The sequence below is a fragment of the Choristoneura fumiferana genome, chromosome 11, assembly GCF_025370935.1.
Source record: "Choristoneura fumiferana chromosome 11, NRCan_CFum_1, whole genome shotgun sequence".
NCBI classification, from domain to species: domain Eukaryota; kingdom Metazoa; phylum Arthropoda; class Insecta; order Lepidoptera; family Tortricidae; genus Choristoneura; species Choristoneura fumiferana.
In genome coordinates, this window is record NC_133482.1 from 928,513 (window position 1) to 956,119 (window position 27,607).

The following is a 27,607-nucleotide window of genomic DNA, read 5'->3' on the forward strand; positions in this document are numbered from 1 at the left end:
CTTAGCATAGATAGTGATGTCATTGTCATTGTCAATGCTAGCTTGTGGTAGGTATGTCAATAGTTCAATTAATAAAATAAACAATTAAAACTTTATTTCAGAGCTTGAATTCATCCTGGGACAAGTTGGAGCAGTGGAGACGAAAATCAAGGAAGATCCCCGACCAAAGATTAAAGACAAGATGTTTCAGGATCTTGGCTCAAATGACTGGTGATAAGAATCAGTTGTTGACTCTTGTCAGTATTCTCAGCTTGGGAGAGCGGATTTGATTCTATGCTTGTCACTATTTATTTTCCTTTTGATGTGGCAGAAAAATAGTCACAAGTTATTTTACGTTAACTGTACAAAGAATTTGTATGGTGAGATTTTATAATAATAATGTTATTTATATAAATTATAAATAAAACAAGAAAATCTATTTACATTTCGTCTTTATTTACACAAATTGTCTATTTTAAGAATCCAGAGTCTTTAGAAATTTATACAATACAATTGTACAAAGTACATAACCATTATTCATTTCCAGGAACCCTTTATATGCGTTCTGGTATTGCTGTCAAATTTTTCCAGCCATTCGATCGCACATACGTTTGCGGCACCTGATATCTTGGATCTGACACCAATCTGTTGGACACACTATGATATGTCAATCTTGTTTGAAATGGGAGGATGTCAGCTACCCAAATAGTGTTAGTTTTGTCCCGCTCAGCACTCAGCAGCCCCTCTGCAAGTTGAGCGCAGCGACGCTGCGGGCCAGGCCGGCCTCCACGGGCAGGCGCGACTTGACGCCCAGCTCGAACACCCGCATCAGCAGCAGCGCCGCGTGTTCCTGCATGCCCACTACTATTTCCGGCAGCTTGTCTACTACGGCCTGGGCTATTTCCGGCTGGGATGAGTCCAGGCATTCCATTATTGCTTCTACGCCTGGAAATGATTAGGATATTGGTTAGAATGTTGACAGATTATATACAATAATTTGGTTGTGAAATTTTGGTGGTCCGGCCAGGATTGTCCCCGCAGGAGGGAATTCTTCAATGGTTAATCGCATTGACTTGAAATTTGAATAAACCGGATAGGCGGATATGTTGGCAGAATGACAATGCAAGGACAATCAACAAAAAGTTTAGACAGTTTTTGACCCCCGACGCAAATAGAAGGGTGTTATTAGTTAGACGCCAATGCCTGTCTGTGGCATTAGCTTGCAAACGGATAGACCGATTTCGATGTTTTTTATACGTGAAAGCGAGTTTTGTTGCGGTGGCTCTTATCTATGTTTCATTACAATCGTTTAATTTCGTTTTTAAAATGACATAGTCGGGGGTTTTTCAAGTTTTGTAAGTCGGTTAGGTTAGGTTATTTGGGCGAATTTCTGTTCTATAATTACAGAAGGGGCGGGGCGGGGCTTAAAACTACTACAAAAATGCATGTTTGCCAAATTTTAATCCTATACACTTACGGTTTAAAGAGTGGCTCAGGGGAACGTAACTATAGTAACGAGTGACAAGAAAAAGTTGATCGACCCATTTACATAAAGTGTTTGACCATAACGAGGGTGTTGTGTACCTGGCGCGGGCTGGCCGGCGGCCGGCAGCAGCTTGGGCAGCAGCTGCAGCGCGGCGGCTCTCGCGGCGGCGCCGGGCTCGCAGCACAGCGGCGCCAGCGCACGCAGCAGCGCCTGCGCGGCCCCCGCGCCTCCCCACGCGCCGCCCCGCCGGCTGCCCCACTGCTCGATCTCCTGGAACACCAATACCAGATTGTACAAGTCGCAAAACGCGCCATATTTGTCAGAGTTACAGGCGAGTGTGCATAGTTAAAGGTCGAAGGTTAATTAGGTTCCATCAATGAATATAATATGTATACATTTTGCCAACGGACTTCCAGGCGGGGGGAGCGTCTTCACCTTTATGTAGTTATTATTATTATTATTTTTATTCGACTGGATGGCAAACGAGCAAGTGGGTCTCCTGATGGTAAGAGATCACCACCGCCCATAAACATATGCGTTGCCAACCTAGAGGCCTAAGATGGGATACCTCAAGTGCCAGTAATTTCACCGGCTGTCTTACTCTCCACGCCGAAACACAACAGTGCAAACACTGCTGTTTCACGGCAGGATTAGCGAGCAAGATGGTGGTAGCAATCCGGGCGGACCTTGCACAAGGTCCTACCACCTGCAAAAGTGTTCCGTTAGCCCGCACGAAGCGGTTTGCTTCATCTATCATAATGCGAACTGCTAAGGAATGAAATTCGCTCCCGTCCGGATAAATACAATCTAGGGTTCTTCAAGGCTAGAGTGAGTAGGCTGAACCAGTGAGATACACCTTTGGCCTCGCAGAACTTATTTCGAGATAGACTGTAAGAGTTTACCTACCTTGCGTGCAAAAAGTTTGATCCACGGTCAAAGTTTTCTCCGACCTAAATGCGCGATGCGCTTTGAAAAAGCCGCCGCTCGAGTCGCGGCGGCGCGCCTTTGAATCGGTTCCGTGCGGTCTTGATTTCCCATCACTAAATCTCGCTCGTGACGTCATCGTAGATACGAAAAATTCGACACGCTAGGTTCTCATACAGTTTGAAGCGCTCTTTTCGTCTATCTCGATATAAGGTCTGTGTTTTGTTTGGCCTCATCTGCACTTTACATCAGGTGAGATAGGGGTCAATCATAGTCAGTTTTATGTAAAATAAAAAACTATTTTTCACATTGATTACAAATATATATAAAAGAGCTACAAAAATATTAAGAGGCTCTTTCACGTCTATTCGAACAAAACGAACAGAGACGGCATCAAATTTATCCGTCAAATAAATTTAATCAATGGATGGTGAAAGAGGGGGTATGTTTTATATAATTTCATGTGCGAGAAATTAGTTTATTGCTATCCGCAGGACAATTTCGCTACGAACGGGCAACCGATTAATTGCGTGTAGCGCCAAGAGCGACTTATTGTGCACTCTCGTACAATAATTGGGCGTCTTCAGTGCTATACGCAGCGATATGTCTGCGCGCTCGCGACGAATTCGCTGTGTGTTCGTTTCCCCTTCAACTCGCTCACAAATGCCAGTGTGATGAGGTGTAAAAGCACCCGAGCCCGTTCCCTGTCCCGTGCGTACCTGTATGTAGTGATGCAAGTCGTCGGGCGGGTCGCGCCGCAGCAGCGCCAGCAGCGGCTGCGGCGGGGGCGCGGCCGACGCGGGCGCGGCCGACGCGGGCGCGCCCCGCCCTCCGCCTCAGCCAGCCCGTGACCGCCCGAATTGCCCTGGAAAGGGAAACGCCTTGGCAATCAAGCTTTAGGGTAATAAAGGGCCGTCCATAAACTATCTCAGACCTATTGCTATGAAAATCGCAATTATTTTGTTCTTCTGTCACAAACCGCCTGACCTAAAATGTGTAACGTAATTTATTTATTTATTTATACCAGTTTACATTTTAGGCTTAGTGTACAACACCAAAGCGCCTAGAATGCTAAAGATAACAAATCTTACTCAAGTAAAATTTATAAGTGTTATCTATATCTACATATGTATATCTATACTAATATTATAAAGAGGAGAGCTTTGGATTTTTGGATGGTTGTTACGAATTAACTCAAAAACTACTGGACCGATTTAAAAAATTCTTTCACTATTATAATGCTAAATTATTCCAAACTTCAATAATGTACCTCAAAGTGTAAAAAAGTTGCCATAAAGCATCTTTCATGCGCTGTAGAAACTTTTGATTATAGAACAAAAAAATGTTTTACGATGTTAAAGAATACATCAAGATCTACAAAACACTTCGCGATACTCGGACCACATGTCCAAGTATTGTAGTTATGTCACTATAACTACTGTTTTACATTTTAAAGTTGACAGAAATGACGACTAAAATCAGACCATGTATCCATACCTTTGTATTAATCCTTATCCAATAAATAATTTTATATTCAAGACGGTTTCAATACCTGTAGATTACTTTTTGAATTATTCAAATCAGACATTCCATTCAAAAGACATTACGAATTTAAAAATATCAATCTAACTAAAATATGCATTTACTCTACGTTGACGCGCCCCGGTTTAGCGCGGGTCGGTTGTTGTTTTTGGGAATTGGATCTGAAAAATGTGTGTAAAGTGCCCTCGATTAGAGACCTTTTTAGAGTTCTGTAGCCAAAAGGTAATAAAAACGGGACCCTATTACTAAGACTCCGCTATCCGTCTGTGTGTCTGTCACTAGGCTGTATCTCATGAACCGTGATAGCTAAACAGGTAGTTGCTTTGAAATTTCACAGAATATTTATTTGTATTTTCATTCACTTTAAAAATAAATAATTAAATTAAAATAGAATAAATATTTAAGGAGGGCTTCAGTACGGCAAACGTGTTTTTTTTTGTCGATTTTGCTAATGTCTAATGTTGTATAGGAACGGAACCCTTCGTGCGGGAGTCCGACTCGCACTTACTTACGCACTTAAAGCTTTACAATGAAGAAGAAAGCATGGTGAAATTTGCACACATCCTTGAATAGATTCTGCCAAGGTCTGTGTTCTCAATCCAATGAGGGCTATCGTTTTTTGTCTCACTAGATGGCGCACTGTTGCGTAAGGTTTTTAAATGTGGCTTTCAGAGTCTGTTATTACGGGCGTGAAAATCAAGTTTAGATTAAAAACATATTTAATACACCTTAAAACCGTACCATAAAAATATCCAGCAACCACAGTGTTACGTAGTCCGTTTTGTTCGGAAAAAAAGAGAGGACAAAGTTTCCGAAAGACAAAAACTGTCTCAAAACAGACATTCATTGCCCCGGAACGCATATTTGCCATAATTAATTTCAGATATTGCCAAAATATTCACAAAATTATTCTAATTATAAATAAACCGCGTAGCTCACAAAAAAACTATGAGATTTGACATTTCGGAGACCTCACGCTACACTAGCGCTCTAGCGCGAATTCATTCGCGATAGCCCTCATTACACATCAAGTCCTGTTATTGTTAGAGGAGGCCTGTGGTGTCTACTCACGGCAGGGCGCGGCTGGCGCGCGGCGGGCGGCAGGCGGCGATGCGGCGCAGCAACGGCCGATCCGGTGCTGGAGCGCCGAGTCGCGCTTCGCGCCCGCCCCCCCCCGCCCCCGCCCGGCCCCGCCGGCTGCACTAAGCACTCGATTATGTTCTGGACCTCTTCACTGAAACAAATTAAGTCAGTAAACTTAATAAGCTCTGATATGTTGTTAAGTTCTGATATCTGTTTTCTGGTGTTGAATAAAGAGTATTGTATACAGGATGATTCCGGGGTCATGAGCAGGAGTGAAAGGGGTGATGGGGAGATTCACACTGAGCAACTTTTACTATGGGACCAGCCACGAAATGGCAAAAAAAATCTGCTATTCCATGGGCAAATATTCGAGCGTTTTGACCGCGCGGTCAAACGTTACTAGCGTTCCATGTTTATATAACACAACGGAAAGACAAGTCACAAGAATTTTAAACACGCCAAATTCAGCATCGGTGTCTTGAATTTTCATAACTAAACAACCCTGGTTCAACCTCTTTTAATAACACCTGCGAAGACTCCAATGACAAAAAAAAACCCTGAATATTCGCCCCCATACATTTCGGATAGTTAGCGATCAATTATCTCTTGATTAGATGGTTTTTTTTTCGCGATTTCGGGGCTGGTCCTATAGTAAAAGTTGCTCAGTGCGAATCTCCCCATCACCCCTTTCACTCCTGCTCGTGACCCCGGAATCACCCTGTATGTGGCTTCGTTTAGCATTGTCCTATCAATGAAAATAAGATTGTACTGTTGTATAGTCAGCAGCAGAAGTAAATGAGCGGTTACGGTGCTCAAAATGACCTACATACGACTCTGCTGCCAAGGTAAACTTTTTTATTTATTTATTTAGATCATTTTGAGCGCCGCAACTGCTCATTTACTTCTGCTGCTGGCTGTGTGTGTAAGGGGAAAGAAGTTGGTAAAAAAAAGGTGGAAGTTAGTATCTTGTAACATAATCTAAGATTTATCTTCTAGCCGAGTCATAGTTCGTGAACCCCCCTACCTGGTGCCGGGCTGCTGCAGCTCTGTGTCGGGCATGCCCTCGAGCGCGGCCAGCAGGTGCGAGCGCGCGGCGCCGGCACGCAGCCGCGCAGCAGCGCGCCGGCCAGCGGCAGCGCGCGCGGGCCCGCGCCCGCTATGCGCGCCCACAGCGAACGCACGCCCGCCTCCAAGCGCCAGATCCTAACAAAAAAAAGCATATACATTTTAACTAACCCTTACATAAAGCTTCGCTTGGCGGAGCTCCTACTCTATGAAAAGTTCAAGTTTTTAACCAATAACACAAAAATCAACAAACAATTGTCCTTTTGTCATTTAGTAGTTTCTCAAGATAAGTAATCTTATAGTCAGGCGTAGAATAGTAACCCTACTTTCATATATTATGTAATTAAACAACTACAGCTCATAGGAGCTCATGCTCCTGCTTGAGTGTGATAGGTATTGATGATGAATAAAAGGGTCTATATCGACTGGTAGACAATTGTAAGTCATAATGTATTGTTTGTCGTAATGTAATGTTTGACATAACTCTTTTTTTCTCTGAAAACATTTATTTTTCAGAATTGTTATAAAACAAACCTAACCTAACTATAGAGTAAAAATTATGAAAACGTACAGTTTCAGCGGGAAAAAATCATGACTAACAATAATTATGACAAACATTACATTATGACTTCTAAGATTATGGCAGTCGAAAGGATCCCTGAATAAAAAGCAATAAAAACTATAATGACTGACGCTAAAACGATCAGAACTAACTCCCTCGCGGAGCCGTGTCGCTCCCCACATCTATCTCCGCTAAAGAAAGTTGTGATGGGACGGCGTTAGGGAGTGCAATCTGGCATCAAAATCCTCATCTCGGTATTTGCAAGATTTCAGAGGTCTAATCTCGCAGATCTCGGTATTTTGCGAGATCTCGCAAATCTACGATTTATTTTTAATTATTATAAGTATTCTATTGAAATTTCGTAGTTATTGTTCTAGGGACGAAACAATGCAATAATTTAGGTACATATAGTTCAACTCAGTTGTGCGCGCGGCCCTGTGTGGGGTGGTGTGGGTAAAGTGATAAGAACACGTCTTGCTCGGACGACGACTGCCGCGTCACGTGAAAGTTGTATATTTACAAGCGCACGCACACATAGGGCCGCGCGCAAAACTGAGTTGAACTATCTGTACCTACCTACATATACAAAAATGCAGAATCATTTATATAAAAAAACTGCATTATTTGTTGTCTAAATAGTTTATCAAATAATGGACCAGTTACACGTGAAGGGTGTTCTTGAGGGCGGGCTTTCTAAATCATTTGTAATCTATATATATAAATTCTTCATAAAGAGAGAGAGGTATATTTGCGGCTATTGTGGATAGAAGCATGTTATCATCATCATCGTCTGCTGGATCTACTGTAAAAATGTATGCTGTGCAATCTTGCGAGATCGCGCATGATTTTCGGTGCAAGATTAATCTTGCAAAATTGGTGCAAGATCTCGGTATTTCGAGATCTCGGAATACCGATATTGCACTCCCTAAACGGCGTACGATGTTGCAATGCAACAATAATACTGTAGCTACACGGTCACAATATTGAAACTCCATTTCCACAATGTGGTAAGCCATGTTTGAACCTCACATTCATCCACAGTGTAAGATGGACTAACTTGAAGTTGTGCTCTTTCCCGTGTTCCTTAGTGGGCTGCGCGATGGCGGTGAGCAGCGCGTGCGAGACGCGGTCGGTGGCCGAGGTGGAGGCGGCGGCCACGCGCGCCAGCCCGCGCTCCGACGCCAAGCGGATGGGGCACGCCGTCAGCGGACGCAGGGAGCTGTCCATCAGGAGCTGACGGATCTTCGGGACCTGGGGAATATTTACAATATAGGCTGCGAAGGCGGCTGTACACTGCTGCGGCGCCAACTAGCGCTGCCTATCCTGGCATTGACCCCATGCCTCATTCCTATGGCAGGGCGGATTGGTACGAACCGTTCTGGGTACTCCAAATGTCCACAAGTTCTCTCGATCAATTGATCTCTGAACAAGCCTAAAATATGATTGGTCTTTTGGAGTCTTTTTGTATTTTTTATTTCAACTCCAAATTTGTAACTTTTACGGGTATCCCGTGAAACCATATCGAAAATACAAACTGAGACGGATGCACAGAAAAACCAGAAAAGGAGACCACTAGTCTGGATACCCGTAAAAGTAACAAATTTGGTGTTGAAATAAAAAATACAAAAAGACTCCAAAAAACCAATCATAATTTGATTGCTTAGTAGCGACATCTCTTGTCTGGGTGAGCGGTTGGTTCCAAAAGAGTGTGACGTCTGTCGATGAGAGCGGAATATAGATGTCGCTAGTGCTGCTGCATAAGTAGCGTAGTAGAAATAAGCAATCTGAGATATGTATGCATAGGAAAAATTCGTGTCTATATTCCTGTCCAGCGGTGGTGTAGGGGTTATAGCACGCAGCACGGATTGCTGAGGACCTGGGTTCTATTCCCAGTGCTGGTCTCTTTTTCTGGTTTTTCTGTGCATCCATGTCTCAGTTTGTATTTTCGATAAGCCTAAAATATCCTTAGTGATTATGTCAATTTTTAAGACAGCAGGACTCTATAAAATTTTGCCGCCCCAGGAGTCAATCCAGCATGCCGAGTACTCCCGGAGTCACAAAAGAGCAGGCAGTTTATCTGGCAGCCGTTCCTGTACCTTCATGTAGAGCAGCAGCAGCAGCAGCGGGCGCGCGGCGGCGGCGGCCAGCAGCGCGGCGGCGACGCGGCGCAGCGCAGCGCCAGCCCCAGCCGCCGCTCGATGCTGCGCCGTTGCGCGTCCAGGTCTTCGCCGCACTCCTCCGCCTCCTCCATTATGTAGCGGATTAGCACCTCCAGCTGGAACAGAGAACGGTTGCAGCAGCTGTCGTTTTTATGAGCTTTCATTTAGGGACACTGTCGAAATCCCATTTAAAATATGGTGTGGGGTTTCCTGTATTTATTTATTTGAATAGAAGGGAAGTGTAGAGGAAAGACCCAGCCGTGAGACACGCCCATCAGCGTCTCTGTAAGTACGGTACCTGGGGGTGCGTCAGCTTGAGCAGATGGCTGGGCGCCTGGTGCTTGGGCGCGGCGCGGTCGCGGCCCTGCCACACGCGCTCGCTGCCCGTCAGCGTGTCCGTCAGTACGGTACCTGGGGGTGCGTCAGCTTGAGCAGATGGCTGGGCGCCTGGTGCTTGGGCGCGGCGCGGTCGCGGCCCTGCCACACGCGCTCGCTGCCCACCAGCGTGTCCGTCAGTACGGTACCTGGGGGTGCGTCAGCTTGAGCAGATGGCTGGGCGCCTGGTGCTTGGGCGCGGCGCGGTCGCGGCCCTGCCACACGCGCTCGCTGCCCACCAGCGTGTCCGTCAGTACGGTACCTGGGGGTGCGTCAGCTTGAGCAGATGGCTGGGCGCCTGGTGCTTGGGCGCGGCGCGGTCGCGGCCCTGCCACACGCGCTCGCTGCCCACCAGCGTGTCCGTCAGTACGGTACCTGGGGGTGCGTCAGCTTGAGCAGATGGCTGGGCGCCTGGTGCTTGGGCGCGGCGCGGTCGCGGCCCTGCCACACGCGCTCGCTGCCCACCAGCGTGTCCGTCAGTACGGTACCTGGGGGTGCGTCAGCTTGAGCAGATGGCTGGGCGCCTGGTGCTTGGGCGCGGCGCGGTCGCGGCCCTGCCACACGCGCTCGCTGCCCACCAGCGTGTCCGTCAGTACGGTACCTGGGGGTGCGTCAGCTTGAGCAGATGGCTGGGCGCCTGGTGCTTGGGCGCGGCGCGGTCGCGGCCCTGCCACACGCGCTCGCTGCCCACCAGCGTGTCCGTCAGTACGGTACCTGGGGGTGCGTCAGCTTGAGCAGATGGCTGGGCGCCTGGTGCTTGGGCGCGGCGCGGTCGCGGCCCTGCCACACGCGCTCGCTGCCCACCAGCGTGTCCGTCAGTACGGTACCTGGGGGTGCGTCAGCTTGAGCAGATGGCTGGGCGCCTGGTGCTTGGGCGCGGCGCGGTCGCGGCCCTGCCACACGCGCTCGCTGCCCACCAGCGTGTCCGTCAGTACGGTACCTGGGGGTGCGTCAGCTTGAGCAGATGGCTGGGCGCCTGGTGCTTGGGCGCGGCGCGGTCGCGGCCCTGCCACACGCGCTCGCTGCCCACCAGCGTGTCCGTCAGTACGGTACCTGGGGGTGCGTCAGCTTGAGCAGATGGCTGGGCGCCTGGTGCTTGGGCGCGGCGCGGTCGCGGCCCTGCCACACGCGCTCGCTGCCCACCAGCGTGTCCGTCAGTACGGTACCTGGGGGTGCGTCAGCTTGAGCAGATGGCTGGGCGCCTGGTGCTTGGGCGCGGCGCGGTCGCGGCCCTGCCACACGCGCTCGCTGCCCACCAGCGTGTCCGTCAGTACGGTACCTGGGGGTGCGTCAGCTTGAGCAGATGGCTGGGCGCCTGGTGCTTGGGCGCGGCGCGGTCGCGGCCCTGCCACACGCGCTCGCTGCCCACCAGCGTGTCCGTCAGTACGGTACCTGGGGGTGCGTCAGCTTGAGCAGATGGCTGGGCGCCTGGTGCTTGGGCGCGGCGCGGTCGCGGCCCTGCCACACGCGCTCGCTGCCCACCAGCGTGTCCGTCAGTACGGTACCTGGGGGTGCGTCAGCTTGAGCAGATGGCTGGCGCCTGGTGCTTGGGCGCGGCGCGGTCGCGGCCCTGCCACACGCGCTCGCTGCCCACCAGCGTGTCCGTCAGTACGGTACCTGGGGGTGCGTCAGCTTGAGCAGATGGCTGGGCGCCTGGTGCTTGGGCGCGGCGCGGTCGCGGCCCTGCCACACGCGCTCGCTGCCCATCAGCGTGTCCGTCAGTACGGTACCTGGGGTGCGTCAGCTTGAGCAGATGGCTGGGCGCCTGGTGCTTGGGCGCGGCGCGGTCGCGGCCCTGCCACACGCGCTCGCTGCCCATCAGCGTCTCCGCGAAGTCCAGGACCCCGCTCGCCGCCCACGACCTGCCACACGGTTCATCCAGTTAGCCTTCGTATCCGCTTGTGGTAGACCGAGGTTACTCACGCTGATCATCATTAAAATACAGTTTTCAAATAAATTAAAATAATTCTGATGCCAAGGAAAAGATCGACGTTTTAATGTCAAGGTTGTTTTTAATATTTTCTTACACCAAGTGCTTTTAGCCACAGAAGCTTTATTTCCTCCGCATATTAAATGACTTAAATCTACGCACACACACAGTCACAACAACACAGCGCGGCGCCTGAGTACGCCCAAAGCGCCACGGTGTTCATGTAGCCAATCCTTAATCTATCAGTCAGTAGGTATTCATTGCAATTATGAATCACAAATGAAAGTAGTCTTCGTCCGAGACGAGACACAGGTCGAGCCCGCCTCCACCGAACGCACGACTCAGACTGAGACTCCTCTGAGCGTGGCAAAAAAACGACAAATTCTTCACTTGCACTGCTGCGGGGAGCTGGCGGGGGGCTGTGTAGATAATATAGTGGATATGGGCTGTATGACCGCTGTGGGCGAGCTACTGACCCGTCGGGCTGGAGCAGCGTGGCGAGACAGGTGTGCAGCGTCCGCCAGGAGGCGCGGTGAGCCAGCAGGGTCACCAGCAGGGGCCGCCACGCCGCCGCTCCCGGACGGAACATTAGCCGCATCTATATATAACGTCGACATTAAATAATAGGGAAAACTTTACACCAATAAACCAACTTAAAACTAAACCTAACACATAAACATCTACATTGGGCTACAGGGCGCTGAAGTCACTTGTAGTAGTAGGAGGATAATGAACTCTCTTGGCGATACTACTGTACTAATATCAAACACTCGCTACCCGTGTCATCGATACGCTAGGCACAGACGTATGCGGTACGTCACGAAATCACAATAAAAAATAATGTGCGCTAGCTGGTCGATTTTAGCAAGTTGATTGCATAGACACACAGCATACAGTTCATACAGTTTGCTCGAGACAGTGATCAGTGCACCTTCAGTGAATACTTTTAAAAACAGACTTGATAAGTACTTTGAAGACAATTACACAAGTGAACAATGATATGCACGCATCAGCTATAAGCTGCCTGTGCATTATAAATAATAATAATAATAGACTAAGGGCTCGTTTCACCACTCATTGATTAATTTTATTTGACAGATAAATGTGATTTCGTCCCGTCTATTCGAACAAAACAAAAAGAGACGGCATCACAGATATCTGTCACATAAAATGAATCAATGAATAGTGAAACAAGGGGTAAAAGTTGTATTGTAAGTGTCGGGGTAACCTGTCTCTCGGGCTGCGGGCCGAGCGTCTCGCGCTGCAGCTCGGACATCCAGTCCAGCAGCAGGCCGCAGCCGAGCGCGCGCCGCGCGAACACGTGCGCCGGCGCCGGTTCCGCATCCGGCTCCGTTTTCACCTGGACACAATGTTATATTTACTCAGAATTCTGCTAAAAAGCCGCATTGTCATAATGAAAACCAGTGAGGAAACCTGCGTCGTCTGATGGGGCAACTACGCAATGTGGAACAGACGATCCTAACCACGCAACACCAATTTGCAGGCCCCAGTCCGTTTGACCTTCAGTGCGCGCCGAATATCGACCGATTGAAGGCACTTAGCGCCAAAACAATGATGATAGAGGCTTTTATCTGCAGTACGTTTGCTCCATGATACCAAATTTTCTAAGTAGTTCATTGATATGGACATCGGCAATGCAACGCCTGAATCAACAGGTATTAACGTTTTAGACGACCAGATGGCCTAGTGGTTAGAGAACTGACTACGAAGCTGAGGTCCCGGGTTCGATTCCCGTGTCGGGGCAGATATTTGTATGAAAAATACGAATGTTTGTTCTCGGGTCTTGGGTGTTTAAAATGTATTTAAATATGTATCTATCTATATAATTATATTTATCCGTTGCTCAGTACCCATAACACAAGTTGCTAAGCTTACTTTGGGACTAGGTTAATTGGTGTGAATTGTCCCGTGATATTATTTATATTTATTTATTTATTAATATGATTTGACCCGCTAGCTCACCTCAGTCTCGTAAGCGCCTTGCTGGTTCTTCTCGAGCAGAGTCGAGATGACGTCCACAACCAGCTGGGTGTTCTGAGTCTCTATGATGCGGTTGCCGATCGCTTCCAACGTGTTGGGAGTGGCTGCTTCCAAAGCTGTAAAATAAGAAGAAATTCAATAAACTGTAAATGAAAACTTGAAAGGTCACTTAAAGGAAACGTACAAACTAAGTTTGCCGCTGGGCAGTGGCATTCAGCCTGATTTCTTCTTCGTTTTATGTTACATGATTTGTCGCTCGTCGGAGCTTAACTCGCTTTACCCTCTTTAGATCTGTAGTCAGTGGGGCGTGTACACTCGTTCAGTGGCGTCATAGGCGTGCATTGAGCTGCCTACCGTGCTGGGCAGGGGGCGGTGCAAACTACCGCTTCCTAATGAGGGCTATCGTTTTTTGTCTTACTAGATTGCGTCACTGTTGCATGAGGTTTTTAAGTGTGGCTTTCAAAGTCTGTTTTTACGGGCGTGAAAACAAAGTTTAGATTAAAATAATATTTAATACATCTTAAAACCGTACCATAAAAATATCGAGCAACCACAGTGTTGCGTAGTCCCATTTTGTTCGGAAAAAAGGGAGGACAAAAGTTTTCGAAAGACAAAACTGTCTCAAAACACAGACATTCATTGCCCCGTAACGCATAATTGCCATAATTAATTTCAGGTATTGCAAAATATTCACAAAATTATTCTAATTATAAATAAACCCGCGTAGCTCACCCAAAAACTATGAAATTTGGCATTTCGCACACCTCACGCTACACTAGCGCCTCTAGTGGCGAATTCATACGCGATAGCCCTCATTAGAATTGACCCAATGCACGGCAATGAGTGTCGTGTACCTGCGATGATCTGTTCCTTGGTGGCGGGCACGGGCAGCGGCGCGGCGGCGCGCGGCGGCCCGCGCTCGCCGCCCGCCAGCGCGCCCAGCAGCCCGCCACACCGCCCGGCGACACTTCCACCTGCGCTGCAGGCTCTCCGAACACCTGCCGACCACAGTATAACATACTGGACCTTACTCGCGGCTTCGCACGATTAATCCATCAGACCAGAAAAGAGTTAATTAACCAACCAAAAACGTGACGCAAACTTTAAAGTCATGCGGATCTTACAATAACAGTTCACTAACGTACATAAACACATAGCGTCGGTGAATCTGCAATACCGCGTAACTAGCATTTTCCATAAGGTATAATTTTCACTGACTTCTGACTTCTGTAAATAAATAAATAAGTACAGTCAGTGCAGTGAAAAGTATACCTTATGGAAAATTCTAGTTACGCGGTATTGCAGATTCACCGACGATACGCAAATTTTCCGTTCTCTAATGCCAGCGGTTGAAATAATGGGACTTTATTCCGATTCCGTGAGAGTATCAGGATAAAAATTAGCTTGTGTCACTCTAGACGTCGATCTATCTACGCACAAAATGACATCCAATCAGTCCAGCCGTTTTTAGCGTGACGCAGGAGCAAATAAAAATTGTGTTAATTCTTAACAAATATTTATTTATTATTTATTTATTTATTTAAGGAGAACCAACAGCTAAAACACAATATATGTAGAAGGAATAGCAACACAGAGCCAATTACAGGATCCCACAGATAGCCATAGTATACATGTTTAAGCTTAACTTAAACGAGGTGACGCCACCATATCAGACGTCACACCATGCCAAACAAAACACCACAGAACTTCAAATGGAATTACTACACTCCTCAACACATAGTCTTATTTCCTTTAAACAAATATTACCACAAAAGTTAAATGATACTTCCGCAGGTTGTATCAAAAATTTACATTAGGTTAGCACGGCACCACCCAAAGAGAGAGTATACCAAGACTTAAGCTTAAGGATACTAAGATATCTAAGGTGATACCAACGGTGCGCTCATCAAAGAACCCGGACGCCAATCTTCGCCTCACGGATGGAATGTTGCAGTTAAAAATGTCAATGTCCATTTCTTTCATCAGATTATTAAATTCACGCTCGCCGCTTGAGAAAGCTGTTTTGCCTGTACCTGTTGATGTGAATTAATAAAAATAGGAGGATTAAATCTTCTTATTCGTGTGGGCGTATTAAACGACAACTTCTGGTAAATATACTGTATTTTTCATTGAAATTCAACTATTTTAAATAACGCGCTCTGGAGGAACAGCACCGCGTGCTGCGTGTACGGCCACTCGCCGCCCAAGGCGCGCGTCTGCTGCACCGCCTCTGTATTACCGGTCTGTGTCTGTGGTCGCGCCGCGCCGGCAGCAGACACCGTAAAAGCGCGGCGCAGTGCGCGGCGCGCGCCGCCATGCCGCGCAGCGCGCCGCCCTCCGCGCTCTGGAGGAACAGCACCGCGTGCTGCGTGTACGGCCACTCGCCGCCCAAGGCGCGCGTCTGCTGCACCGCCTCTGTTATTACCGGTCTGTGTCTGTGGTCGCGGCGCGCCGGCAGCAGACACCGTAAAAGCGCGGCGCAGTGCGCGGCGCGCGCCGCCATGCCGCGCAGCGCGCCGCCCTCCGCGCTCTGGAGGAACAGCACCGCGTGCTGCGTGTACGGCCACTCGCCGCCCAAGGCGCGCGTCTGCTGCACCGCCTCTGTTATTACCGGTCTGTGTCTGTGGTCGCGCCGCGCCGGCAGCAGACACCGTAAAAGCGCGGCGCAGTGCGCGGCGCGCGCCGCCACGCCGCGCAGCGCGCCCGCCTCCGCGCTCTGGAGGAACAGCACCGCGTGCTGCGTGTACGGCCACTCGCCGCCCAAGGCGCGCGTCTGCTGCACCGCCTCTGTTATTACCGGTCTGTGTCTGTGGTCGCGCCGCGCCGGCAGCAGACACCGTAAAAGCGCGGCGCAGTGCGCGGCGCGCGCGCCGCCATGCCGCGCAGCGCGCCGCCCTCCGCGCTCTGGAGGAACAGCACCGCGTGCTGCGTGTACGGCACTCGCCGCCCAAGGCGCGCGTCTGCTGCCCCTCCTCCGTTATACCGGTCTGTGTCTGTGGTCGCGCCGCGCCGGCAGCAGAGCACCGTAAAAGCGCGGCGCAGTGCGCGGCGCGCGCCGCCATGCCGCGCAGCGCGCCGCCCTCCGCGCTCTGGAGGAACAGCACCGCGTGCTGCGTGTACGGGCCACTGCCGCCCAAGCCGCCCAAGGCGGCGTCTGCTGCCCTCCTCCGTTATTACCGGTCTGTGTCTGTGGTCGGCCGCGCGGCCGGCAGCAGACACCGTAAAAGCGCGGCGCAGTGCGCGGCGCGCGCCGCCATGCCGCGCAGCGCGCCGCCCTCCGCGCTCTGGAGGAACAGCACCGCGTGCTGCGTGTACGGCCGCACTCGCCGCCCAAGGCGCGCGTCTGCTGCACCGCCTCTGTTATTACGCCTGGTCTGTGTCTGTGGTCGCGCCGCGCCGGCAGCAGACAGCGTAAAAGCGCGGCGCAGTGCGCGGCGCGCGCCGCCATGCCGCGCAGCGCGCCGCCCTCCGCGCTCTGGAGGAACAGCACCGCGTGCTGCGTGTACGGCCACTCGCCGCCCAAGGCGCGCGTCTGCTGCACCTCCTCCGTTATTTTCTATTAAAAAAAAAACATCATCATTATCATCATAGCAGTGGTCGGACATCCAATGTTGGACATAGCCATATCGTCGTTGATACTGCAATACCGCGTAACTAGCTTTTTCGATAAGGTATAATTTTCACTGTCAGAACAATAGTAACATTGTACTGATCTGACAATGAAAATTTTACCTTATGGAAAATGCTAGTTAGGCGGTAGTGCAGTATCACCGACGATATAGTTATACATCCACCAGTTTAGATCCAGCATAAATACGAACTTTACGAGCATGACAAGTGAAAAGATATTTTTTCACTTCACATGCTCGTAAAGTTCGTGATTATGCTGTATCTAGGCGACATAAAATGACTTTTTATGCTCTAGTGCATAAAATAAAATCTTCGTCTAAGACAAGGTAATCAGGTGTCAACAGCCACAAACAAAAAAGTTTTTACATATTTTTTTAAATCAATTTTAATTTATATAAAACTAAAAATCAATCAAATCAATCATAATAAATCAATAAAATTAAAACATAGAATTATTATAATAATGCATAAAAAATAAAAGGTACATAGTAAGTGAACAATTGTTTCCACAGTTGCTATTTAATTTCCTCGCCATCGAAGTGAAAAGTAGAGTGTAGAACTCGAGCATTAAACCCATTTTCCACTCGACGTGGCTATCCACCCACGCCGTACCGGCTCGGGTGGCTATATGAACGTCTCGTGTAAAATGGCTCATTTATCGCTCTTGTTGTACAATCTACCATTTTTTTACCAAAGCTCAGCTAGTCACATTTTACTATATAATATTTGCCATTTCGAAATGATTTAGTAAAATGCAATAAAAAAATCACATAAAATTGCCAAGCATCAAATTTTCAACTTTGTTTGTCACTGACAACTTACAGCAATAAGTTGCGTGAAGGCCCAGTCCAAGTCCCCAGCGTACGAGCACAGTCCAAAGACGGCGGCGAGCAGCGCGGGGACATGCGTCGGCTGCACCACCGGCTCGGAAGGACCAGACACTTCCAGCTCCTCCTCGGGGAGCGGCTCCTCTTCAAACAGGTTGTCATCTGTTAAACAAAGCGGTAAATATTAGTCTTCATCAAAAACGGAGGAGAGATTAAAAAATGGACAAGTGCGAGTCCGACTAGCCCACCGAGGGTTCTGTACAAATTAGTAAAATTATAAAAAAACTACAAAAATATTTGGTCACCCATACAATTATGACCGCGCATACCCTTACTTAACCTCGATGAGTGATTACGTACTCTAAATATACACCAAGATTGAACAACAATAGCATAAAACGCGCCACTTTATCCAAGATGTTCATATAGCCACCCGAGCCGATACGGGGATCAAGGGGAAAATAGGTTTTAATGCTCGAGTTTTACACTCTGCTTTTCACTTCGATTGCGAGGAAATGAAATAGCAACAGTGGAAACAATGGTTCACTTTAGGTACCTTTTATTTTTCAGGCATTGTTATAATTAATTATATTTTCTAGTGTTATTGATTTACTTTGATAGATGTGATTATTTTTTAGTTTTATTTAAATTAAAAATTAGTAAAAAAATACGTAGAAACTTATTTGTTGTGGCTGTTGACACCTGATTACCTTGGTCTTAGACGAAGATTTTATTTTATGAACTAGAGCATAAAAAGTCGTTTTATGGCGCCTAGATTTAGCATAAACACGAACTTAACGAGCAAGAGAAGTGAAAATAGTTATTTGTGCAACAAGAGAGCAAAGTTGTTTTTTGTGCGAGTGTTGAGTTTGAATCCCGAGTAAGCGAAGGATTCTATAATTGAATCACGAGCGTTAGCGAGTGATTCTAGGTTAGAATCCTGAGAGCAACAAGGGATTCAAACACACGAGATGCAAAAAAACTTACAATTTTTCACCACAGCAGCGAGAACATTAATTTAAATGTAACATAAGAATAAAACCACATATACCTACCTGTTTACAAAACAAACACATTTTTTTTAAATATAATCCGATTAAAAAAAATATACAAAAATCACATTTAAAACCCTTACTCAAAAATGATACGTACAGTCGCATTACCTCTTTAAAAAGTCACCAGAAAGTTAAGAATGCCAAACATTGTTGAAAAGCGGTAAGTAGAGGGGTTTTGAATTCGGAACGATAAAGTGTCCAGTAGGTACAATACAAATCTCATACTCATAACATGCATTGTAATTTGAACTTAAACTTCTTGTAAAATATGTCGTTAGTACTTATTTTTTAATACTGCAAAAAGCCTCATCTTTGGGTCATTAAAAAGGTTGAACAATAAACGTATAATTTATTATAAATGTTATTAAACCTTTAAATATGATTTTATTAAGATGTCTATTACATAAACATAAATAGATTTGTTACATTCAATTTGACAAATATTTAATCCAACTGTAGAGGCAGTATACCTACGGAACTCTGTTATAAAAAAAAAACAAGAGAAGCGGCTTTTGTGCAACGAGGTTGCATACTTCATTAAAAGATCGGGAAAATTTACATTTTGGAAATATTTCGTTGTCATGTAATTTATAAGGTATCGATATATTTTTAAAACCATAAATTTAATAAATACCATAAATTCTTTCGCTTTTTTCGTGTTGAAGTGAAAGTGACAGATCAAAGTGAAGTTCAAATATTTGTAACTCAGTGAGTAGACCCAATACTATACTCAGCATTTAAAAAAAATAATTAAAAAGTTACTTTGTCTCACGGAGTGAGCAAAATGCGATTTTGCTCACTGATTTCTCATAGCAAAACCTGCCGGTTTGAGGTGCTCAGGTGAAAAGAGTATTTTTATTTATATTCATAGTACAGTTTTTTCCCCAGTTTGAATCGACACACAGAGTGTTGACGGAGCTCCGAGCGGAGCTCCTACTTCTATATGATTGTGTCCCTTCGCGTCGATGCGTGCAAACTTAACATACATAACCTAAACCTAATTATATTTCGGAGTCGATTAAAATTGAGGGAAAACGCGATCAGCTCCAGTAAAAAAACCATAGTGGGAATAAAGCATTTGACAATTATCTGAAAATGTGCCTTCCCACTGATTGAGTCGAAGCAAATCCTCTTTCTCTTTGTTTGTACTCGTATAATGTTGAGTGCGGTCACCGGGTTCGTGGTGGGGCGGCGTGAGTCCGAGCGCGGCGGCGAAGGCGTCCCCGCCGGTGCAGCCGCGCGCGCGCTGCACCTGCAGCAGCTGCGCCATGTAGCCGCGCTCCACGCCCAGCCGCACCACCGCGCCCGCCGGGCACGCGTCCAGCGCCGCCAGCAGCGCGCTGACAACATCCAACAATGATAGAGACACACACATTTTTGAATTCCGCCCTTTAGGCACTTGTCCCACCGCCGACGATTAGCGAGAAGCGAGTAGAGCGAGTAACTAGAAACGAGTGGGCGAGCAGCGAGAAGCGAGTATAGTTTTGTCGCTCGGCTGTAAGCGAGTGTTCGCGTGCGACGGGCGATTACTCGCTCCACTCGACTCGCTCGTGCGGGGCGGCCGCCAAGCTGACATCGCTTAGCGAGTATCTATAGCTCAGCGAGTTTTATAGCTCTTGTCGCTGCGACAAGAGATGTAAGAGCGAGTTCTCGCCGACAGTGTGAACAGCCAGCGATCAACTATTAATACATGTGTCTCTTTTACTCACGCAGGATCTTATATCTTTTGTTCGTTTCTTGAGCGAGAAAATAGTCGATAGCCAATCGTTTCCTCGCTGGCGGTGAGACAAGTGCCTTACATACAATTTATTTGCGATTTTTTTTCGCCAGTGCGGATACTCATATAAGATTCATTGTGTTACAGAATTGGACTGACAGAACTGGGTGTTACAGTGTTACCGAACTGGGTGACATTCTTTCCCGGCCCGATAATACCAACATGGAAATACCGACCCTGTTTTTCGTGCACACGCCCATAGAAGCTCATGTCAGTTTCTATGGGCGTGTAATATATAGTATTCGATATTATTTTATTCCCTTCAAACAGGCGCAGAGCGTCGCGCGCGTTACCTGCAAGCCTCGCGCGGCATGCCGAAGGTCTGTATGAAGAGCGCCAGCTTGTGCGCGGGCAGCGCGCGCAGGCCGGCCTCCAGCAGGCGCGGGCGCGCGCTCCTTACGAGGTGCAGCCGCAGCCAGTCGGCCAGCAGGCTGGTGCTGGCCCCGTCCGGCAGGAACGCTTGCGGCGACTCGCTGATCCACACCGACTCCAGCCACGAGTACATCTCCTGGTTCGTGTCGTCTGGGAACAACGTGCGACGGTTACAGCTGACGCCCACTGGATCACTTTTAGAAGTTACACAAAGAGTGCCTCCGTACATGCGTATAGCAGGCCCAATCTGCAGTATCGCTTTAAAGGTGCTTTTTTACAGACGATGCGAGACGAGGCGGGCCAAGGCAATAATTGACATTTGTAGGGGTAAAATTTAAATTCTGTCCTAGCGCAACTTCGATGGAAACAGTACGGATTGGCGAGAGATTACCCACCTGATCTTGCCACGTCTCACTAGAAGCAACACCGTAACAGTTTAAAATAGATCAAAGTTTAGATGTAAGTGTGCGGACTGACAGATAGCGGGCCCGAAGCAGAGCAGCTTGTAGTGCGCGTGCGCGACGACGGCGGGCAGCGCCAGCGCGCCGGCGTCCCACTGCAGCAGCACTAGCTCGCCGCGCCGCGCCCCACGCCGCGCCGCCGTCTCGTCCACCGCCACCGCCGTCGTCGACCGAGCCTGCACCGAACACACATTTTATGACCACACTCGGGACACCTAGCTCCGGATTTAGAGGTTTTAAAAACATTAAATTAAAAAAATCAAAAAACCCGAATGGCAAACTAAAAGAAGAAAATAAGCCTAGTGGTCTAGAACTCTGTTAAGTAGCTACTAATTTAAAGTTCAACAGTCGGGACCCATTACTAAGAGTTTTTGAGCGTCACGATTTAAATGGGTCCCGACTGTTGAACTTTAAATTAGCTACTTAACAGAGTTCTAGACCACTAGGCTTATTTTCTTCCTTTTAGTTTTGGCATTCGGGTTTTTGATTTTTTTAATTTAATGTTTTATTTTACACTTTTTTGATATTTATGTGAAAACGGTAGATTAAAAGTATTATAACACATATATATTTAGTATGGGCTAATTATTAGCTTTCATTTGATACCCATATTGTTACAATACAAAATATTTTTTTCATTCCTCCGTCATTTTTTTTTCGCAGACGCCATATTGAAATATTATGTAGCCTATGTCACTCCGACAGTTATGACGAATCCAATAATACCTCATATGTCAAAATCCGTCTAGCCGTTTAGGTTGCAGCGAGGACCAAAGAAATGGACATACATACCCACATACATACATACGCTCGAAAAACATAACCCTCCTTCGGGCAGTCGGGTAAAAAATTGAGCTGGTCCCTTCCCTCCCTTGTGCCAACAAACAACTTGTACAAACAATAATGCCAATAGACCAAATTATTCCTTATTTGTGTCATTAGTGATGGATGCAGCCACCCTGGCTGCCCCATCATCACCCAGTATCGGACTGACCGTGCGCAGATGCGTATACAGGATGGTGGTGAGCGCGTGCAGAGTCCGGTGCTGCAGGCGGTCGGCGGCCGGCGGCGGCGAGCGCAGCTCCGCGGGCGGCAGCACCGGCGCCATCACGCACTGCCGCTCCATCACCACCTGGCTCAGGTCCTGGGGACAACACGACTGGTATTAACACCTCTTTCATACTACTAATATCCTCCTGAGGATCCTTTTTTTTTATTAGACTGGACGGCAAACGAGCAAATGGGTCTCCTGATGGTAAGAGATCACCACCGCCCATAAACATCTGCAACACCAGGGCTATTGCAGATGCGTTGCCAACCTAGAGGCCTAAGATGGGATATCTCAAGTGCCAGTAATTTCACCGGATGTCTTACTCTCCACGCCGAAACACAACAGTGCAAGCACTGCTGCTTCACGGCAGGATTAGCGAGCAAGATGGTGGTGGCAATCCGGGCGGACCTTAAAATCCTCCTGATTATTTCAAAATTTAAAAATTCTCTATTCAATGAACAATTTGTTCTTTATAGAGTCGGTAGGCGAGGGTTCACGGGAGTATAATAAAAGCGAACATCGCATGCATCCGTCAATTCCTTAATGGTATCACTTAATACTAAGTAGTGAGTCGTGGCCGCCAGTCGCGGTGGCCGCCATCGGTGCGGTACCAACGGAGACGTGAGCAGTTTACCAGCACGAGCGGCGGCAGCGCGGGCGGCGGGCAGGAGGCCACGTGCCGCGCCAGGAAGGCGATGTAAGCGGCCACGTGCCGCGGGACGCACTCGGCCAGGCACGCCGCGCGCAGCCGCGCCAGCACCTCGTCGCGGACCGCCGCCCAGTGCCGCAGCTGTACCAACAGTTTACCAGCACGAGCGGCGGCAGCGCGGGCGGCGGGCAGGAGGCCACGTGCCGCGCCAGGAAGGCGATGTAAGCGGCCACGTGCCGCGGGACGCACTCGGCCAGGCACGCCGCGCGCAGCCGCGCCAGCACCTCGTCGCGGACCGCCGCCCAGTGCCGCAGCTGTACCAACAGTTTACCAGCACGAGCGGCGGCAGCGCGGGCGGCGGGCAGGAGGCCACGTGCCGCGCCAGGAAGGCGATGTAAGCGGCCACGTGCCGCGGGACGCACTCGGCCAGGCACGCCGCGCGCAGCCGCGCCAGCACCTCGTCGCGGACCGCCGCCCAGTGCCGCAGCTGTACCAACAGCTCCAGCCACTCCCTGTATAACACGTTGCAAGTAGCACTTTAAGAACCTGTTTCACCACTTGGCGACCAACTTTAAGGGGCTGTTTCACCACCCATTGATTAGTGTTAACTGACGGTTAAATGTGATGCCATCTCCGTCTATTCACACATCACATTTGACCGTCAGTTAACACTAATCAATGGATGGTGAAACAGGCCCTAAGATACACATCATGTTTTTAAGACACTCATCTGCATTAATATCTGCTACGGCGACGATCTGACACGGCCTACCGGCCTTAGACATAAGAGTCGTATCAAATATTTATGTACGCTTTGTCGTGACAGATACTGGTGCTGATGACTGTACAGTCAACTATAAAGAATTCGATACGCTCAAAGTTACAAAAATATGTATACCTACACGACTTTATTACCTTAACATTAAGATCGTGCGTAAAATTTTTTGGCCCTATCGATGTCTATAAGTTAAGAGTCCACCCACGCCAAACGGCGCGAGCGGTTTTGTACCTCACCCCCGCGACCCCTCTGAGATAGATCGCGTGCAACCGCGATTTGTTCGTAGGCGTTATCTGACAGCGACGCGTTTTCGCGCGCAGCGCGGCGAAATACGGTACCGCTAAAGTTTTTCATAAATGTCAAAACGATCGTTTGTTATGGAGTTTGTATTGAATACGTCATATACTGACTGCTATGACAAGGCTATGACGTTACAATTTCCCACGTTCAAACTGATTCAATTTTATGCACTTAGGTACTTAGGTAATTCGTTTTTATTAACTTGAAAATCGCCAAAATTACGAAAAATGTGAAAATTCGGTTATTATGAGTATTTTCAAAGCTGCATTCCAATACAATACAATGACTCTTTATTGTACTCCGGTCTGAGTGGAGAGCCTTGGGAGAGGCCTATTATGTCCAGCAGTGGACGTCTTTCGGGTGACACAATACTAAAGTTGACCTAACTTTTATTTTCTTAGGTACACTTTAATTTAACTATGGCCTATGAAATACACCTACATTTCTAAAAGTGTATTAGTAATTTCTTGCTAGAGAAATACCTATATCAAAATATTAAAAATTAAGCAAGATATATTTCTCAAAATGTAGACAAAACTGAAGATAACTTATAATACCTATACTCATTTAGGTAGGTATACACTAAAATATGGATCCATTTGCAGATAGGTATCGATTTTTTATTTGAAAACCAAAAACCTCATTTGCTTCGTACAGTCGGATAAAACATTCAAAGGACATAACATTGCCTGGCGGGCAATTTTTTCAATCACAAGTGGACATTATTTTGAGTAAAATTACCCACGTTTATAATTTTATAAAGCACTTACGTTTACAAACTTAAATTTTAATAAACACAAAATAAACATTGTACTTTGCTCTGATAACTGTTATTTTTATATGTTTTATGTACAATAGAGAGTTATAAACCCTTTATTGAACAAAAAATACTCATTCGTGACAATCGATTTTATAAGAAAATGGCCCTAAGGCAAAGTTGACGGTTTTTTGCCCAAAATTCAGAACCAACATAAAAAATACAACCGAATTGATAACCTCCTCCTTTTTTCTGAAGTCAGTTAAGCTCAGGCTTCTAATAGACTCTCGTTAATAATCCCCTTTTTACAGCCCTTAATGCACAATGTACTTTTGTGTCAATATTAGTTCCAATTCCAAATATTACCCGCTATGATCCTGTTACAACAAGGCCATAGTCGGTAGGAAAATACAAACTGAAATATAGATGCACAGAAAAACCAGAAAAAGAGACCAGCGTCCTCAGCATGACAGAGGTGTCAACTTCTAGATTTTTTCTCGCCTGCTTGCCTAAATATCAAAATTTTCCAGGCGTTACTCCAAACAGGGGACAGGGGGTCCTGTCAAAAATCAGCAATTTGTATTCAATCAGTGTTCTATCAATGTCGTATGTATACAAACACCTCTATATTATGTTTGAGTTTTCTAATAATTTTATCATATTTATGAGTTAAACGCTAATAACCAATAACAAATTTTAACAACAACAGTTTGTATATGACACTAAAAACACCGATTGAATACAGAACTAGGCCACGTATGTCCCTTATTTTTAATAGGAAGTACCACCTACAAAACTTTGATATTTCGGCAAGTAGTAGGTCAATGTATGGTTAATTCTTAGAAAAAAAGTTAGAGGTGTCACTACTTCAAAACCAAATAAAATAAATGTGTCTTTTTATTTGGTCTTTTTTTTTTAATTTATATGATTTTTGAGTGGCGATGTAAATCTATATAAAGAACAACTTTAAAATTTGAAACAAATCGCTTGATTACATACTGATAATAAATACATTAAAAAAACAAAAGTCAAGAACTGACACAAGTAGGATATTCATACTCAACATAAATATTCTTGGAGATACGAGTACTCGCAGAAAAAACTGTGCCCATTTGATAAAAGGGACGGCTTACTAGAAAAACCAAACTATGAACTGTTACCTAACGACTAAATGCAATCACTTTGTCTGAATTAATAAATTATTTACTATTTTAATTGTACTTTAGATTTATAAAACTGGAGTTCCAAGAGTGGAGAAATTACGTATAAAGAAAGAAAGAAGGATATTTTATTAACACTAATACAAAAAGCACAAAGTGCAGTATTTGAACCTGTAAGTGAGAACTTTTTCTACTATTATAACGCATGCGGGCAATGTTGTCTAAATAACTTTGCCCGTTATAAAATTCAATCAATAAGTTACTTTGCCCAACGATTAATAAAGTAAATATTTGTTTTATATAAGTCATGTTATTTAGTGGGTGTCTCAAAATAATGTAGGTACTTACTGTACTAAAATAGTGCTTGTGTAGTGTAGATGTATCATCATCTGGTTCAGAGACCTCAGTGCGTTTTTTTACTGTAGAACATGTTAATCCAGGGTATTTATTACCTGTATGGCAAATTTCATGCAAATCCGTTCAGTAGTTTCTACGTGAAAGAGTAACAAACATCCATCCATCGCCATACTTAAAAAAAAATGTTTAGATTTTTTTTTGTATTTTGATTACTTATGTTTTAGAACATTTTTTGCTGTGGTTTACGAGTTATTTACGAAAAACTAAATGGGACTTTTACACAAACTCCTCCCCACCCGTTAGCTCTACCCCCACCCATCAGTACCTACTTTTAGTATGTGGTCTTAAACACCATCCCCTACAACTATGCCAAAATTGACTTATACGCGAGATTTCCCCGGAGAGGCAGTTTTTGGTCTTCGTTGGGTAGGCTATATACTCGTACCAGACACGTATTAAGTTTGAACACATGTCCTATATTCCTACTATGGTAGTTATCAGTTTATAAGTAATAGACAAAATATGGAGCCAATAAAACTATTTAGACTACTAACCAATTTTTCTGTACTTACCTAATTCTTGTAATAAACAACACACTTACTTTACAACTTCTGACATCTTCTGACATGTTGTCTGTCATTGTACGAGTATGAGGGCTTCTTGTTTTTTTTGTGCGTTATTTAATTTATTTCTCGGTGTTGACTATCCTAAAACACCTTAAATACCCAAAATACAGTGATAACGTAATTTAATAATAATTTCCTTACTCATAGATTGAGTGTTATGAAAGAAGTGTAAATGTAAAAGTTTTTTTTCGTAAATGAATTTTGTGGAGAAAAGCGACGCAGGTCAATCAGGCAGAGCACCTAAGCGCTCACTGTTTCTCTGCGTTGAAGTGACAGAGAAGCAATATGTCGTCGGCGTGGCGTAAGTCTTTGCTCATCAAAAATTTGGAAATAAAATAAATGCAAAGAAATTACGATTTAGATTTAAGAAATAACACGACAGATATTATTATTACGTTTTGTTTGTAAATCAGACTTAGTAATTTGATTATAGTGTCTTTATAAATAACGGAGTATTTTTGGTTTCTAAATCAAAGTAAGAGCTCACTTTGGCAATAAAATCTATCGAGCCAAATTAGTTTAATCGTGTTTTGAAAGCAACGACTAACTCAGGAATACGATCAAGATTATCGTAATATTTTTTTTATTGCCACGAAGTACACCAATTTTATACCACGTCTGTTTAAAAATAGCAGTGAGTTGCGTAGGTCGCCTCTTAAACCGCGTAATGAGGGCTATCGCGTATGAATTCGCCGCTAGAG

The 27,607-nt window shown here is 46.3% G+C and overlaps 2 protein-coding genes across 2 annotated transcripts in view; one reads left to right on the forward strand and one right to left on the reverse strand.

Moving 5' to 3' along the window:
• The window catches only part of viaf (viral IAP-associated factor), a gene marked incomplete in the record, with an annotated part of 3,056 nt that extends 2,634 nt beyond the window's left edge, over positions 1–422 (forward strand). Inside the window, 1 exon segment of the mRNA XM_074093997.1 lies at positions 102–422. Within this exon segment, the coding sequence (XP_073950098.1) occupies positions 102–214 (113 nt within the window).
• Positions 415–27,607, reverse strand: part of IntS1 (integrator complex subunit 1) — a 60,919-nt gene continuing 33,726 nt past the window's right edge. Inside the window, 31 exon segments of the mRNA XM_074094782.1 lie at positions 415–924; positions 1,564–1,735; positions 3,109–3,218; positions 4,999–5,165; positions 6,039–6,120; positions 6,123–6,217; positions 7,699–7,892; positions 8,738–8,796; positions 8,799–8,916; positions 9,099–9,324; positions 9,433–9,632; positions 9,664–9,858; positions 10,003–10,197; positions 10,229–10,423; positions 10,455–10,649; positions 10,793–10,874; positions 10,906–11,037; positions 11,582–11,703; positions 12,334–12,465; positions 13,089–13,222; positions 13,961–14,104; positions 15,297–16,010; positions 16,042–16,232; positions 16,284–16,390; positions 16,474–16,662; positions 17,559–17,725; positions 19,792–19,958; positions 20,689–20,917; positions 21,245–21,404; positions 22,223–22,372; positions 23,260–23,440. Coding sequence (XP_073950883.1) covers positions 713–924; positions 1,564–1,735; positions 3,109–3,218; positions 4,999–5,165; positions 6,039–6,120; positions 6,123–6,217; positions 7,699–7,892; positions 8,738–8,796; positions 8,799–8,916; positions 9,099–9,324; positions 9,433–9,632; positions 9,664–9,858; positions 10,003–10,197; positions 10,229–10,423; positions 10,455–10,649; positions 10,793–10,874; positions 10,906–11,037; positions 11,582–11,703; positions 12,334–12,465; positions 13,089–13,222; positions 13,961–14,104; positions 15,297–16,010; positions 16,042–16,232; positions 16,284–16,390; positions 16,474–16,662; positions 17,559–17,725; positions 19,792–19,958; positions 20,689–20,917; positions 21,245–21,404; positions 22,223–22,372; positions 23,260–23,440 — 5,416 coding nt within the window. The 3' untranslated portion in view covers positions 415–712.